Here is a 16,664-nt window from a genome sequence, read left to right as displayed (position 1 = left end):
TTGTACTCAGGTGGCATGTGTCAATAAGCAGATGAGAATCTCCCCTTCCCAAAAGAAAATTTGATTTGAGTTTCTACATTTTCTATAACTTCTCACATCATTTTATGTACCAGTTATTCAATATTAAGTATCAAAAACTGTTTCAGTTTTAAAATTTAAGGGAACGATACATATATATCACATGCATTAATGTCCTACCTATTTCCGTTCTACTGACTCCAATTCCATTATAGATTTTCAGGTAATTAAGGTGACAAGAATCAGAATCTTCAATGTCAAAGTCACCAAATTTGATGTGAATTCTTTCTCCCATCTTTACTCGGATCTCCCATTCACACACGGTGCTGTTAGGGTAGGTGCGTGGGTAGTTGATGGATGTAAGGGTTCCACTCTCAGGGCCTAGTACAGTGTGTCCACATCCATCACCTTAAAAAAAAAAAAAAACAACAAATAAATTATTCTCCCACCTTAAGCTTTTATGTAATCAGGACTTTTACAGACTTACAACAATGTATGACATTACATATTTTATATAGCCAGTACTTTCTTTACAAAGTATACAGCAAATGAATGGTTCTGAGCACATCTACTCACTGCAAGGAGCCAGAGAAGTCAAGTTAGGTCAAAATCAACAATGTAACAAAATTAAAACTAATATCAAAGTACTTTCCATTGGGACATGCAATTATGTAATAGTTAAATACGTACCATAATAAATCCTACCATTAAGAGAATAACAGGTTGTATTTATAGTAGACATTCAAAGTAAATGTAAATGTAAAAATGTGGTCAGCTTCACTGACTTACAAACACCACAAGCTGCTAAAGTGTCCATCAGCAACAGCAGGATTTTTAAAAAGCATTAATGCATACTAAGATGTCACAGCCTACGGGCCATCTTATAGACAAGGCACTAAAGCAAGATTTGGTGATGTTTAATTCTACATTCCATCGAAATCAGACTGTTTAACTTCTCTTCCCAAATCTTAACTCTCTCAGAATAAAAAGAAACAAAAGGTTAATGGCTTACTGAAGACTAGAAAAGAAATGACTTTAATATCTTAGCAACAGGATTACTTTGTTTCAGAAATTTCTTCAGCAACTGAGCATTAAAGCTTTAGTAACAGTATATTGTTTGGAAACATGAAATGTTTGCATCTTAACTTTCTCAGTTGATTTTCCACTGCGCATCCAGGTCATTAACTAAATGTACACTTAGAAGATTCAGCTATTGCTCCAAGGTAATGTTCAGCATTCAGTAACAATGGGATTTAGTGAGTCTCTTTTTAATAGGATGATGAATGCATCCTTTTAACATTTTTTTCCTTTAAAAGAGCTATTCATTATCATGTTTTGGAATAGTACAGAACCTATAGAAGAAAACATTAAAATTAATACTTCTGGGTTTTAACTTAATCATTATGGACATGGATAGCTATAACACAACTTGCATCATGTTGATTTATTATCTAACAATGTACTGTTGATCTCATTCACTAGAACAGATTAAAGATTCCAACAGCCTAGTAGTATGTAGCAAGTATTAGGTGCCAAGTGTATATTAACTGGATGCAATAGAGAAATTTCAACTTAGCAAAAAGCAATTTAACCTCCACAAAGGAGCAACTGCCTGCCCGGACTCCTTTAACAATCCTTGACACAACACGTGTCTTCTGCTGGCAGTCTTACTATCCAGTCTACATTAGTACAGCACATTGGTCTACGTTTGAGTTCCATACTATAAATTCTGCTTCCTGAACACACTTCTCATATAAAGTTTGGCTTTGAATCAACATTAAACTTTATTTCTGACCCTTGCTTTCAAATTCATGCATGAGAACTAGGCATAGTCAATTAATAATATAAAAAATAAGGCAAGAACAAAGCAAATGTGGGCATGAAATACACCCACTGAATTATTACAACAAAACAGGCTTTTACACAAATAGAAAAACAAAACAACCACAACAAAACCCTAAAATTTCCTCCTGAAGCTACCATAAAATTGCTTGAATCTCTTCTGGATGTCATCTAAAGTAAAATCACAAGGCTATAAAAACCTTCACTGTGAAAATAAGCAACTGAAATATAAGTAACTTTAGAATAACTACTATCAGTTTCCCTTAGAAAGGCAAAAACAACTACCTTAAAACAATTCTAACATTTGAAGCTAGCCTGTGATTCCTGGAAGTGTCTCAATATTTAAAAAACAATCCCTTGATAGTTAAATACTTCAAAATACACTGTTGTTTTGCTATGCAAAAGCGAAAGCACTGATTGGAAGTGTTGATGGAATTCTGAAAGTCAACTCCTGACGACTCCTGATGGCTCCTGCATGACTATAATGCAACATCTCAGTCCATGTACTCCCTGCAGACTATCACTCAACCTGAGATTGTTATTTTAAAATGAATGCTACAAAAGAGTACACGAAGAGGGTTCAGAGTAATTTTAAATGTCTTCATTTAAATTTTCAATAAAATATATGAATTGTTCCCTGTCTTTCCCACCATTAAAAATGGTTGAAGGTTAATAAAGTAAATAATAATTGATGCAAACAGGGCTTTTGCATGCACAGTGATCATGAAAGCAATTAAAACGGAGCTGTCTTTTTTCAGAATCTTGTGTCGGGGGAGGGAGGGCACAGCCAACGAGTCTACAGTAATGTGCCAAGAATGCTCTAAAATATGTGCTGGAGTTCAGCACTCCCTCCTCCCCAAGCAGATGATGTGCACCAGAAACCAAGTTAAAAGGATGTCTCCAGTCTGCTGCAGTGAGCATTCTTGAATGTTTTACGTTTCAAAGACTCTGATAAATTTAACCCAACTAGATAGAACTGGCCATCACCGATGTGTTTAGAACAGCCCAGCTGGGAAGGGCTGGCTAGGCAGAGAACACATACTTACTAGGCCACAGTTAGTTTGGCTGTTGCTTTAAATGAAGAAATACATTTTCATCGTGATTCTTGGCACCCTGGCATGCAGATTCCTGACCTGCTAAACTATCTTTGATCTACTAAAAGGCAGCAGTTCTCAACCTGTGGGTCGTGACTTCTCTGGAGTCAAACAATAACCCTTTCACAGGGGTCGCCTAAGACCATCAGAAATATCTGATATTTCCATTACGTTTCAGAACAGTAGCAAAATTACAGTTACAAAGTAGTAACGAAAATAATTTTATGGTGTGTGTGTGGGGGGGGTCACCACAACATGAGGAACTATATTAAAGGGTCACAGTATTAAGAAAGTTGAGAGCCACTGGACTAAAGGGTCCACACCTACAGTGTGGAAAACGCTTCTCACTACTGAAAGGTCCCCATGTTAAATTCAAGTTAAGGAAAAACCATGTCCTTGCTTTCACTTCAAAAGTAGCAATCAATTTCCGACTTATTTTTATGGTTCTTAAAACTAAATCAATCCATGAAAACACCCAACATATGTAAAAATATTTAAAAGTAAAACCAAAACTTAGAAAAGTATCAAGAGGCTATCTAACTTGCTTCCAGAGGAGGCTCCCCAGTGCCTCTTTCTCCCACATAACACTGCAGGTTTTGGGGTGTCTCTAATGGAGAAGAGGACTCTCACTAGGAACACTACTCAAGTATTCCGGGATGGACAGGACAGAGAATGAGCAGCCCTAAATGTGAGCAGTGCTGATGTTCAAGAGTTCAACTCGGGGCCAAGGCTAGAAAATCTCGGTGTCAAGATGCAGCTTAGTTCTCAGCTGGGTTCACTGGCCAAAGGGCAAAGTTGCTCAACTCACTCAGGGTGCAGCTAAAAGGTAGAGGGTCGTGTATCTCCCACCTCTTAATGTCTGAAGCAAGTTTTGAGTTACAGGGAAAGTCTTTTAAGTAATCTTCAATCTCAAATGATGTTCACTGGAGGCTCCAAGCTTCCCGTCTCAGAAGAGAATGAGGGGGATGCTACAACAGGACCAGAGTAGCTGTCCCCAGATTTTCTGACTAGCACTGTATACTGAAAAAAATAATGAATGCTTTTTGCCCAGGACACACCATCCACTATCATCCATGTTCTGACAGAACTGACGAAGTGTAACTACTACAGAAAAACAAAAACAAACACCCCCAAATCCTTCTGTCACTGTAGTGTACACACTCTCAAACTCCATCACCACTACAGTGGCTGCCAACTTCCCGCCCTTTCTGTGGATGGTCTCCACTAGACGGCAACTGACCAGAAAGGGTGGGCACCTGCTCTTGTGTCCTTTCCATTTTGAATTTATTTCAGTGGGGAAAAGATCACTGGAATTTGATCTGACTGCTCCATCGCTGGGCTGCGGACAGACGTACCCAGGGATTACTTAGAGATCATGCGCTCACTTCCTCTGAAGAGTGCAAGGCCAGATGTGTTAAGGCAGATAGGAAATTTTGGTGCTGTTCCAGGAAAATAATGGAAAGATTTTCTTTTACTTTTATTTTTTACAAATTTCCCCACAGACAGCACTGAACATATTCAAATGACCATGAAATAATGCAACTATGAACGCCAACTTATTTCAGGCTGTTCTAATCACACTCTAAACCAAGTGTGTTTTTCAGACAAGTGTGTGCCCGGATGCTGGTTAGGCTGGGCCTCCAGCCCCCTTGTGTTTTAATGATACGGTTACTAATACATAATACAATTACTGAATTTTAATAATAGGAGCCCTGTGGCTCCTAGAAATGCATCCTTTAGCAACAGCAAGTACAAATGCAGGAAACCTGTAGAAAGATGCCCCAAATGGAGAGCAAGGAAAGGTTCATTACAGCTCAGACTTTCCCAGAGAGTTTCCTAGGATTTCAGTTTTATCACTGAAATGGTGAGTCTGACTATGCTTCCTCAAAGTGTCGATTTGTCATACCTCAGCCCGCATCTGTGAGATAATAAGAAAAACATGCGGCATTTAGTGAGTAGAAGAAAGTTCATAAAGAAAAGTTACAACTGTTAACAATACATCCAGTTTCATTTGGCTACAGTGAAATTTTTACTGTTTTATTCACACTGTGAATTTTCACACCAGAAGTACTAGACTAGCTTTAAAACTACCAGGTCTCCTAAACTACAAACAGATAACACTGTCTAGCACTTTAATTTCTCTTAATGCTCTTTGCCCCTGGTAACATCCCGTGTTCTTAAGTCAATTCTGTCAGAAATTAACGTTGGTGTTGTAGTTTTCTTTTGATGGGTTTCACGTGGTATATCTTCCACATAACGTAGTTACATTTGTAAACAGACTTCTTTTCTAGAATAGCTTTAGTGCACAGGCTCTTCACAAAGGGTGGTTACAGCTGACAGATCTCAATAGATGCATCACCTCCCAGAGCTCAGTTTACAGTTCTTCTTGGTCCTGTACATCCTATGGGTTTAGGCAAATACATAATTGGATGCCAACGGCCAAACCATGCTCACCCCCTGCTGGCGCTCCCAACCTTCATACATGCCCTCTGGCAATCACTGTTCTTTATTATTCAGCCTTCTCTCTTACAGAACTCCAGCAAGTGGAAGCACTCCCTGTGCAGCCGTTTCAGACTGGCTTCTTTCACTTAAGAATTAAGGTTGTGCCTCGTTTTTTATTGCCTGATGGCTCTTTTCTCTTAATTATTTTCCTAATACTAAATATAAAGCAGATATGTATGTAGAGTCAAGGGACAATTTTTAGAAAAATAAATAACCCCACCATCCTTTCCTGTACTGAACTCATCTCTCCATGTGGTCTTTGTTATTTATTTTGGGGAATTTCATGAGTACTGGATTTACAACATCTCCACCTCTCCCTTCTCCAACTCCTGCCATGTCCCCCATTCTCTCAAATTCATAACCTCTTCTTTAGTTACGTTGCATACGTATCTGTATGTGTATATCACATGTATACGCAAATACAGCCTCCTGAGTCTGTGTTGTTCATTTGCGTATGTTTTAGCGAAGCCACACCCATGCAATCTCCAAAATCCAGTGGCCTAAACTAGACTTCAACAGTGACACCACCAGTTGACATGCCATCCTAAACTAGACTTCAACAGTGACACCACCAGTTGACATGCCATCCTAAACTAGACTTCAACAGTGACACCACCAGTTGACATGACATGCCACGGTAGATGGGGAGATCTCCTGGACTCTACTCTGCATGAAGAGCCGAAGGTAATGAAAGGTGAGGCAGAGCCCTTTCCAGGCACAGGCCCCCAGAGACAGAGTCCTTTCTAGGCACAGCCCCCAGAGGTCACCCAGGTCGTGAGACAATTTACAGATCTGAATTGAAAGGGAATGTGGACTATGCAAACCCTCACTACTCATAGACTTTACCCAGGACAGCATCGTCAAAACTATTCAGAATTCTACAGCAAGCTGAGATGCCCATTCTCAGTAACTCACTGTGACCTTGAGGTTAGCTACTGTAGCTAAGCTAAGCTGGTTTTGCCCTCTGTAAAATGGGGACAGTAAGAGTCCAAACTTCAGGGGTTGAGAATTAGGTATTTTATGAGCACCTGGTAGCCAGGGCAGAACCCACACTCATGCTCTTTATATACATTTGTAGTGGCCATACTCACAGTAGTACAATAACACTACTAAAAACACATCCAAGCTGCTTTTGTCTTTTGTGTGTTGACCATTCATTTGGCTACAATCTAGCTAATTAACAGGAAGGCCAATGGCCCCTTACTTTTGAAAATTTGTAGCAATTTCAGAGGTCCAGATGATCTCTGTTCTTAGGAGGATAGTAAATTCCAGAGAGAGTTGCTCCTTACTAAGCATTTCTACTCCAATTGAGCAGCCCACTCACTTGGAAAGTTCCGGAACTCTCCATCTTTCTCTGAATCCTCAAAACCTTTTATCTACTTAAGAGATCAGCAACATCTGCTCAGCCGTTCTACAGCATTTCATTCAATATATACCCCAAGCTCCAGTGGACAGCTTTTGCATGCCATGATGGGCTCTGCCCCTATCGTTTATAGCAGGGCAGATACAGCAAGTATCCAGGGAGGGTGAATTCTACCATGAACTCCTTGTCTGTTAGCAAATCTCGTTACTGTATTTTAATATGCTTAGTTATGCACATTTATGGCAGCTTACCATTGCAATCTGGAGGTCAATGCACTCTACTCACATGCATAGCTACAGAGAGGAATAAAACACAAAGCTCTTAACACACCCTGCTTAACTTTGAAGCAAACCCCAGATAAGAACTTCTGAAACCCTCCACCACTCTGCATAAACTCACCTAAATGTGACTTATACCACACAGATTCCCAAGGCAACTGTGTGGACTCAGTAAGACCTTACTGAGCTGGGTGAGGTGGCACATGCCTCCATGCTTAGAAGGCTGATGTAGAGGGCTGAAGAGAGCTTAAAGCCGGCCTGAGCTAAATCGCTTGCATCAGGCCAGCCAGGACTACACAGTAAGACCCAGCCTCACAAACACATGAATACAAATACTGTACTTCAGAAGTAGCATACTCTAAAAATTCTACCCTCTTCCTACCCTGAGCAGACTGCCTTGGCTACCCACTGCCTTATCCTGCAGGAGACTGTCCGGAAGTTCTGAACAGTTATATGACCTCACGCCTCCTGGGTAGCTGACTGGTCCATGGGTGGGTACTGACTCACCCTGTGCCTACTCACTCTTCCCTCCAATTTCTGTGTTTTGCTCAAGATGGAAAATCTTCTCTGTTTTCCTCAAGAAGGAAAATCCCAGAATTGCTCCAGTTTAGAACTCATCTTGGGGACTTCCAGCAACCATGATCCCTTCTACACAGAGAAACCTGGGCTGAGGTACAACTGCATGCTTTCCCCTGGGCTTAGTGAAGTACAGCTCTACTCTGAAAATTGGCCCAGAATCTGCCAATCCTCCTCTACATCCAGCAGCTTTGGGTTTCAGTTTCTATAACCCAAAGAATCCTAACTAAAACACATCCACCACCCTTGCCATGCCTCACATGCAGACAGCAAGCTCCTAGGATACAGCGTGAACACAGGTAAGCAAGGAAAGACAAGGTAAATCATAATCCAAAATGATTGTAAAGGGCGAAGTTCAAGGACAGTGAGACATGTCAAAAGTTACAGAGTCCCAGGAGGAGGGAAGAGCAGTATTGAGCATTGAGTGGTTTTGTGGCCATTTACGGGCTAATCATCTGATTTTACTTTGATATCCAAGTCTTCTACTTGCAGAATTTGACTCCATTCATTGAGCAGGGTGGAATTTCTATGAACAGGAATGCAGTGGGGACCAGGAGTAAGGAATGGAGAAGTAGGTCTTGCACACTGAAAGGGGAGAATTTAACTGCTGAGTGGAAGGACTGAATTAATGTCACATACTGATTCCCTCACTAAATGACCCGAGGGACAGGTTTAAACCTGTGCAGCCTGTACACGCTGACACAATTGGTGGGACAGGACTGGAATTCTTGAACTACTTTTTCCCATGATCCAGGAAGGAAAAGGGCTGTAGCGATTATCAGAACCAAACTTGAAGTCAGAATCTGAAGGAGATGACAGGGGAGTCTGTTCAACTTTCTGGCAATGATTTGGGCTGTTCACCGTTCTTGAAGGCAGCTAATCCAAGAGAAGATTTTACTAAATTACCCACATCTACATCCAGAGTTCCAGCCTGACAGAGAACTCCCACAGTCAAGATACAGCAAAGAGGACTGGAGCTCCTGGGAGGCCGGGGAAGACTGATAGACTCCTGGGCCTTGAGCAAGCAGGCAGTGACGTTTAAGAGACGACTCCACTCCCAGGAGAATGAGATAAACGCCCAAGCTTCTGGGATCATGGCTATGTGTGGGGATTAGCCAAAAGCCAAAAGCATGAAGGACTGACACCAAATAATGTGCAGGGGCAGAAATGACCCCATAATTAATTAATATAAACATTCTGAGTAACAGACAGCACAGTAAATATCAGGAACAGGAAAACAACACTCTGTTGACAGGAATACTTGAAATCCAGCATGGAAAGTTCCAAGTGGAGACAGGTGTGTGGTGATACTTACTTTTTTCTAAGGATGCTGCTTGGTGATTTTCAAGTAAGACTCAGCATTATCAAGAGAAGAAAAGGGCAGGATGGCATTCTGAGTCCAGGACACTGAATATATAACGAGATGAGATCAGTACAGGCACCCAAACAAAATGTCGTAAAATTGCCCATTAGTGGGATACAAAGAAGCCCAGTCTTATACCCTAACTATAAAGTGTTGACAGGTGCTGGGATGGTGGCAGGACAGAGATGAAGGGAAGGACCAGTGGTTAAAAAATATAGAAGTGTGGACAGTATCCTGTATGTGCCACAGGGGCTAATGACAGATTCGAGGAAAGTCACTACGGAGAGCAACATCCTGCTCCGTGGGATCACAGCTGACTGGCAGTAACCAGTCAACAGCTATCTGTCAAGTGACTGGGCAGAAACAAAGGGTATAGGACTCAAGGAGGAATGATGCCAGGGACCAGCGGCTGAGGCCTGCTACTCACTGTAACAGAGTAGGCTTTCGACTCCCTCCTGCTGATACTACTATCGCCACTTCTCAAACATCTGCCAATCCTCCAAAACTGCCAATCAGCCATGTAAAACTACCAGCCAGGAGAGAGGCTGCTGCTTCCCAGGCACTGTAAAACGTCTGCTTTAACCCACACCACTGTGCACCCTACTCCAGTTGAACAGAACAGAGCCTCTGAAGACAAGGTGATGTCTTATCTCCTCTGAACGTCACGGGGTTGTACTGACATGTGACCAGTCTCCTGAGAGATCATCACAGCTACCCTTCACTCTTGACAGTTCTTGATAAAAATACAGCAGAGTGCTGAGAACTTCTCTCCCATCTCAAACAATACAATTTAAACCCAAATCTACAGGTACTTTACTGAACAAAAGCCTTGCCGAGAATTCTGGGCCGCACTCCTCAGGAAGCCATCTTTCAACTATACGTTCTTCATTAAGCAGTCTTTAAACTACACACTCTGCAGAGTGTGGGCTGATTGAGTAGTGAAGTTCAGTAACTTTTAGAAGTCCCTATTTTCTTGTCTGCGTTAATGGATATTATTCCAGCTTTCATTAAAAACTAGTTTATTTGAATATTTATATTTCCAGTCCTCTTGAATTATGTTGATTTAGCCTAAGTAATGACCTGGAAAATTATCATGAAATACTTTACCAAACTAACATTTTGAAGAGAAATACTTCCTTAAATATTCTCTCCTGAGTGACAAATTTAATAAAATGGAAAAGAAAATAATGAAAAAGCACATCCAAGTGATGTAATAGCTTCATAAAAACTGAACAGCTTGTGATAATATTTTACATTCAATAATTTGCTGTATTTTACAACTATGTTTACCTGTGTTAAAATTAGGAAACTATGTAAATAAGGACTAGAAAGAAAATGAAAAACGGATTCTCATCTAAGATTTTTACTTTACACAATTATCACCATCATCTTGTAAAATATACTCAAAGTGTCACGGCTGCAAAGTTCCACAGCTGTGAAGCTGTGACAAAGTTGTCCTGAACCAAACCAGGAGCCCCTCAAGGCAAGTTGCTAACTTATCTCACTTTCTACTTTTAGGCAGGGTGACTATGACACTCTTCCTACTCATTCTCATCTTGGCCAGCCTCCCACATCCTTCCAAAGACCCACCGTCTATTTGCATGTATTAAATTCAGGTTCACTATTTCAAGTCTTATTCTTATATTGTTCTTTAAGACTACAACCACCTGTTGAACCTGAATTAAACACATGCAAATAGATGGATCCTACCCCCTCAACTTGAGAATGATTAGGAAGAGTGTCATAAAGGCGGCGTCAGAATACAACTACATAAGAGCCCTGCTTGGGTTTAGTGGTTGGTTGACAGGTTTTGGGGGGAAGGTCTCACAATGTAGTGTAGCTAATCAGGAAGTCCTGATTCTCCTGTTTCAGCCAAGAGCTAGGATTTCAAGCATGTCTGTGTTGCCCGTACGTTTTATCAAACTAAGACAAGACAGAAAATCCAAAGTCAACCTAATATTGATAATGAAAGAATGTTTCTTTGCTGAGAGAAATAAGTTCTTCATTTATGACAATTGGCAAATACTATACTTCTTTAGTACCACACAAGCCAATAAAGGAACTGCCTACCAGAGCACAAAGTTTTTCATGCATTAGCTACAAATATTAGTGACTAACTGAAATGATTCTTTCAAAGAATCAACCTGATTTGTTTCAGAGGTTATTAAATTGCAAACCAAAATCAATACCCTTGCCAACATATCATATGAATGGCTGCAAACAAATCAGTCTTAATGGATTTTAAAAATTAATTTCCTGATATTCCATCAAGTTCAAGTCACATTCTAGCCCACAAGGCAGATAAATCTTCTGTAATATAAAGGAGGAACTAATGGGATACTGAGATGAGGTGACCCAAATTCCTAGTCATAATGTAAACTGGAGATAGCAATTCAATCACAATAGAGTATCAACTATTATGTAAATTTATTACAGCAGCAAATATGCAATCAGGCCAAGCTCCACTAATTTCAGTTTTGTTAAAAAGATGTGTATTTTTAAAAAGAGTTTGAAAATGAACTTAATATAAACATCTGAAGCTTAATATAAAGATTTGAAGATGAACTTACCATGAATTTTAGAATTCATGTATATAAGCTACATCTAAAATGCCTATGAATTTTAGAATTCATGTATATAAGCTACATCTAAAATGCCTATGTTATAAATATATGTAAATAAACTGAATCTATTTATAAATTTAAAGAATACTGGTTATGATACATTGCTGTGATTGATCAAGTTTTCAAAACCTTCATGAATTTTATTCTAAGCCAAACAGAAAGAAAAATCATTCTCAGCAGAAAATCTGCTGAGAAACAGCTATGCATGGCACTAATTGGAACAAAGGTAATAGATAACATCATTTCAAAACAATGTCAGAAAGATAAAAAAGCATGTATGCACTTGAATAGACACAGAATACATTTCTACATAGCCAGGCTGAGGTAGAGGAAAAAGACCTATTCAGCAAAACCATCTTTTTCAGTGTATTTTTTTTTTTTTTTTTTTTTTTTTTACTATATAACTACATGCAAACAGTAGACAATTTGGAAAAGTAAAAAGAAATGACTCACAATTCTACCACCAAAGATAGATGATAATAGTTTATTATTTCCTTCCAATCTTCTTCCCAAGGCTTCTTAGAGAGTATAAATCCCACCCTGGAACATGTGGGCATTCTCCTACTTAAAAGTCTATAGGTGCTAAAGAGCTTCACACCTTGTGTGAGGGAATGTCAGATGACCTGGAGTGATGTGCCACACTAGTGAAGACAGGCTTCAAGACTGGGTAAGAGATTTTTCTAAGATTAGGGAATTCATATAATTTCTGGATTTCCATATGCTGACCAAACTAGCCCTTATTTTACTAATTTAGTAACTCAGGATTAATCATTGATAAATATGTTATGCTTTCCCTTTGTAAAACTGTCTATTATCATTTATTTTCTTAATCTATGAAAGAAATGTGTATTCTCATAACAAGACAGAAAAGAGATACAAAGGGATTAAAAATAAGCGAAACAAAGTTTACCCAATTTTGAAGAAATAAAAATCATGTCTTTTTAACATCCCTAGTATCATTTCTATTTGTGTTGATCTCTACTGGTATTTACATAAGAAGGATGGGAGACAAATATATTGTTAAAATGCTGATTAAAATCATTCAAAGTCATTAAAAATAAGGCTGCATGTTACATTAGCTTGGCCATAAAATATTCCAAAAGACAACAGTCTCCTACATAGCTGACTCTACTATTTGGAGATTTATTTTAAACATGATATAGATACTTAGCCACATTCGAGAAATGTGAAAACACAGGAGTGTGCTGCTTATATAGTCATATTCCTATCTATATTAAAATATGCTCCATTCACTGCGCCTCGGTTTCCTTTTGTTAGAAATGGAATAGCTATCACACCTCAGCCATGGGTTAAATGTACTGATTTACTTAGTCCCGGGCCTCCCACACACTAAGCTTCTGTAAGCCGTATTAGTCTGTTTGCCCACCATTAGGAAGAAAATCCAGGGATAGGTGCCAAAACTTCAGAGGCTTCCGCAATCTAACATAGTAAGCGCTGACTGAACCCTGCCTGCCACACATCTAACACTTAAATTACTTAGCTTAAACGTGACTACGAAAGAGTACATTTTACCAAGCACGTATGTCCCTTCGCGATTACGCTCTCACGTGGCCGTCAAAGTAGCAGCTTCTGCTCAAGACAATCCCATGACCTTGGAGATGCACTTTACTGACAAAAATGTGCACTCAGCGGGAAGCAGGACTTATAGATGAACATTTTATTTTTAAAAACTCCTCCTAGCAATAAGTGACAACACAATCCTTATCTTCCCTCATTGCAATGCAATGAGCAAAGCAACGGGAAATGTGTTCAACCACTAATGCCAAACAAAATGTGGTATGCTGCCTGAAAAAGCAACTCTAAAAAGTTCAGTCCTGTATTCTCTTTCCATTGTGGTGATTTATCAACCAACAGTTTTGCCCCCTTCTGGAAAAGGTTTTCCGAGAATTGTAGATGGAAAAAAAAAAAAAAAAAAAAAAAGTTTTGTCACTTTCTGGAAAAGTTTGTCCGTTTGGTAGAGGACCGATGTTGGGTCACTTCTGTGTTTGATCAAGTCAACCTACAAACCACCGTCGTCAACAACGGGCAGGTGCTCTAAAGAACGAATTACAAATGCCAAGGCTCCAAAGACCACTGCAATCTGCTTCATTCGCTTTAGAACCCGGGCGCTTTCCTTAAGAACAGTGATCACTACCTGTCTTTAATAAGCTCAAGATGCTTTTGAATTTGTTTCCTACTCCGTCCATCAGCCCAGGAGGAGACAGCAAAGAGGCCTCCATGGCAGGGTCTCATGCCCCTCTTTTGAGAGACATGAATGGCCTCGCGGAAAAGTAAAGCGGCGCAAACTTGAGACACCCAGCGGCAGAGCACCCCTCCTTGGCACACCGAGTGTGGTGTCGCTGCATCTCTGGGTGCATCCGCAGGTTCCTTCAACATCCAGCAGCCTCGGGAGGCCGACCCGCGCTGGCCACCACTCACCTTGCTGGGCTCCAGCGTCCTGGAGCAGCAGCAGGAGCAGCAGCAGGAGCAGCCGAGGCCTGGAGGAGGAGTTGCTGCCAGCAGGGAGGGGACAGCAGCCTGCGCTGGGCAGCGCGGCCCGGCCGGTGGCGGCGGGCGCGGCCTGGCCTGGGGGACCCTGCGGACTGTGCGCGGCTCTCAGCGGCGCCCGGCTCGCCATCGCGGCGGCCGGCAATCCGCCCGCATAGTGCGCGCGCCGCGGAGCCCCGCGCGCCCGGGGCCCGCAGCACCCGGCGAGGACCCGGCGGCAGCGCAGCGCGCCTCGATCCCCTCCGCCCTGCTTCCCGCGCCCGCCGCCGGATGCCCCGCGTCGCTTCGCCGCGCTTCGCGTCTCAAGACCCCCCAGCCGGAGCGCGGCGGACCGGAGGGGAGGACCGTGGCCGAGCTGGGACGCGCTCCCGCCGCGCTCGTAGCTGGACCGGCTCCCGGGCAGGCCAGCCCCACTCGCTCGCCCTCCTTCTCGCGCGTGCTGGCCACGCCTCCTCGGCCCTCCGGAACCAATGAACGGCCATCTCTGGTCCAGCTCCTTCCGTACTGTCCAATCAGCTCGCTCTCTGCTCGGTCGACCTGTTAGCTCCTCGCCTAGAGCGCCACCGCCCCTCATCCGCGTTCGCCAATCGCCTTAGACCTCGAGAGCGTCCCACCCGCCTCCCTCGATCCGGGCCCGCCCCCAAGCCGCGGTCGGGAGCGGTCTCCGCCCCGCTGGAGAGCTTGTAGTTTTTGGGACCACTGCCCAAAGTGAACCCGCCGAGACTCTCTGGTCAGTGACTTCCGGGACTTCCCCATCCCGCGCTCTCCGGCTTCCCAGAGCCAACTTGCTCATGGCTCCTCCCCCGCCGCACATCAGGCCACTGGAAGGGGTGGGATGCTGGATGCTGGAAGAGTTCAGCTGGGAGCTGTATTTAAGGGTCTGTTTTAAACAGCAGAGTGTGTTTTTCTTAATTAAAACTGCAGTCAGTTGTAGCAACATCTCTGGGGACATCTACAGATGTGATGTTCAGTTTTTATATTTTCTATGTCCTTTACTGTGGAGGTCTTTGGAGGGGGTGTATAAGGTAAGACCCATGCTGAGACAAATTAAGTCTAATATCTATAAACGTTGGTCCAGTTATACTACCGAGTTGTCGAGAGTCTGCTATGTATCTGTAAAAACTGTGCTCAAAGAAGTTCCCGGAGTTACAGCCACCTTACAGAAAATTTGCAGATTCTGGAATGGGGAAGAAATGTCAACACACCATGCAAGTCAGAATGAAACAAGTACAAATTAATAGGTAATTTGATGGAGGCTGTGAGCAGACATAATGGCAAAAAAAATTTTTTTTTTTTTGTAGAGAAGATATCATCTGGGATGTTTTTAATAGGGACTCCCTAAAAAAGAGCATGATACCCTTAACAAACAAAGAATTAGTAATATAGAACAGATTGTGCAGGAAAGGAAGTAACAATAGGGCACATAGATTATCTCCCATTTTATGGTAGTTCGGCTTGGTTGATTTTCACTAGACCAGCAAGGATGTGCTTTGATGCCCTGTCCCAGTGCTTGGCTACCATAACGAGCCATTATTCCCAGCAGCTAGGCATTCTCAAGGCTAAACAACTGCTGCTCTACAGCATACTGGCACAGGATGTCTGCTACGTTGCATGTATTAAATGCACTCTTGACCTACAGTGTTTTCAAGTCATGGTGGGTTTGTCAAATGTGACTTGCATCATAAGCAGAGAAGCATCTATACTGGGATGCAAAAACAGAGAGATAGCTCATTGGTTAAGAGCCCTTGCTGCCAATCCTGATGACCTGAGTTCAATCCCCAGGACACAAATGGTAGTAGAAGGAGAAAATTGATTTCTGCAAGTTGTCCACTGTCCTCCAGATGTGCATTGTGGAACATTCCCCTGACCCCCCCCCCCCACACACACACTAAATAAATAAATATTTTAAGAAAAAAAAGAATGATATGTATACTCCGCAAGTAAGTGAGGCTATATACAAAGCAGGTTATGTAAATGTCAGTTTGAGAAGTTGGAGATTGAATCTGGAATTCATGAATACATGTGATAGTCATAAACATGTAAAAGACTGCTATCATCAAAAGAAGATCTGAGTGTTAGAAAGGACACTAGAGGCCATCCTTTTCAGGTTTTTGCATACTTCTTACACGATAAAGCTTCTACTCAATGTTTTTGATAAGCATTTATTGGGTATCAAAGAAAACCTTGGCATGATAGGCCCAGTATGGGCACTGGTCACACAAAGTTCAGTAAGAGAAGCTTACATTCTAGTGCAGAAGACAAACATTTAAACAAATCCGTTGTCACCAGTGCCAACTTGGAGGTAGGGACCAACAGACCCAATATCAGGACCTACCTACCCTGGCAAACAGCCAGTCCGAAGCCAAGGCTTCTAGTGATAGACAGTTCCTGAAACAATGCCCCTCACTTGTTGGACCAGCCCTTCCATATGGCCAGTTAATGATAACTGTGGGCCACAGAATGGACACAGCAAAGTATCTGAAGCTTCTGGCTAGT

The 16,664-nt window shown here is 41.9% G+C and overlaps 1 protein-coding gene across 2 annotated transcripts in view; it reads right to left on the bottom strand.

The window, feature by feature from the left end:
• The window catches only part of Dcbld2 (discoidin, CUB and LCCL domain containing 2), a 67,260-nt gene extending 52,944 nt beyond the window's left edge, over positions 1–14,316 (bottom strand). Inside the window, exons 1-2 of one of the 2 annotated variants that reach the window (XM_052740930.1) lie at positions 14,100–14,316; positions 199–426 (exon numbers count right to left, since the gene is read on the bottom strand). In XM_052740930.1, the coding sequence (XP_052596890.1) occupies positions 199–426; positions 14,100–14,298 (427 nt within the window). In that variant the 5' untranslated portion in view covers positions 14,299–14,316. The remainder of the gene's footprint in view (positions 1–198; positions 427–14,099) is intronic. The other variant, XM_052740929.1, reaches the window with a different exon arrangement.
• Between the last annotated feature and the right edge of the window lie 2,348 nt (positions 14,317–16,664).

This window comes from Peromyscus californicus, unplaced genomic scaffold, assembly GCF_007827085.1.
Source record: "Peromyscus californicus insignis strain IS unplaced genomic scaffold, ASM782708v3 Scaffold_16__1_contigs__length_79575227, whole genome shotgun sequence".
In the NCBI taxonomy this organism is placed as follows: Eukaryota; Metazoa; Chordata; class Mammalia; order Rodentia; family Cricetidae; genus Peromyscus; species Peromyscus californicus.
This window is presented reverse-complemented; position numbering and strand designations above follow the sequence as displayed.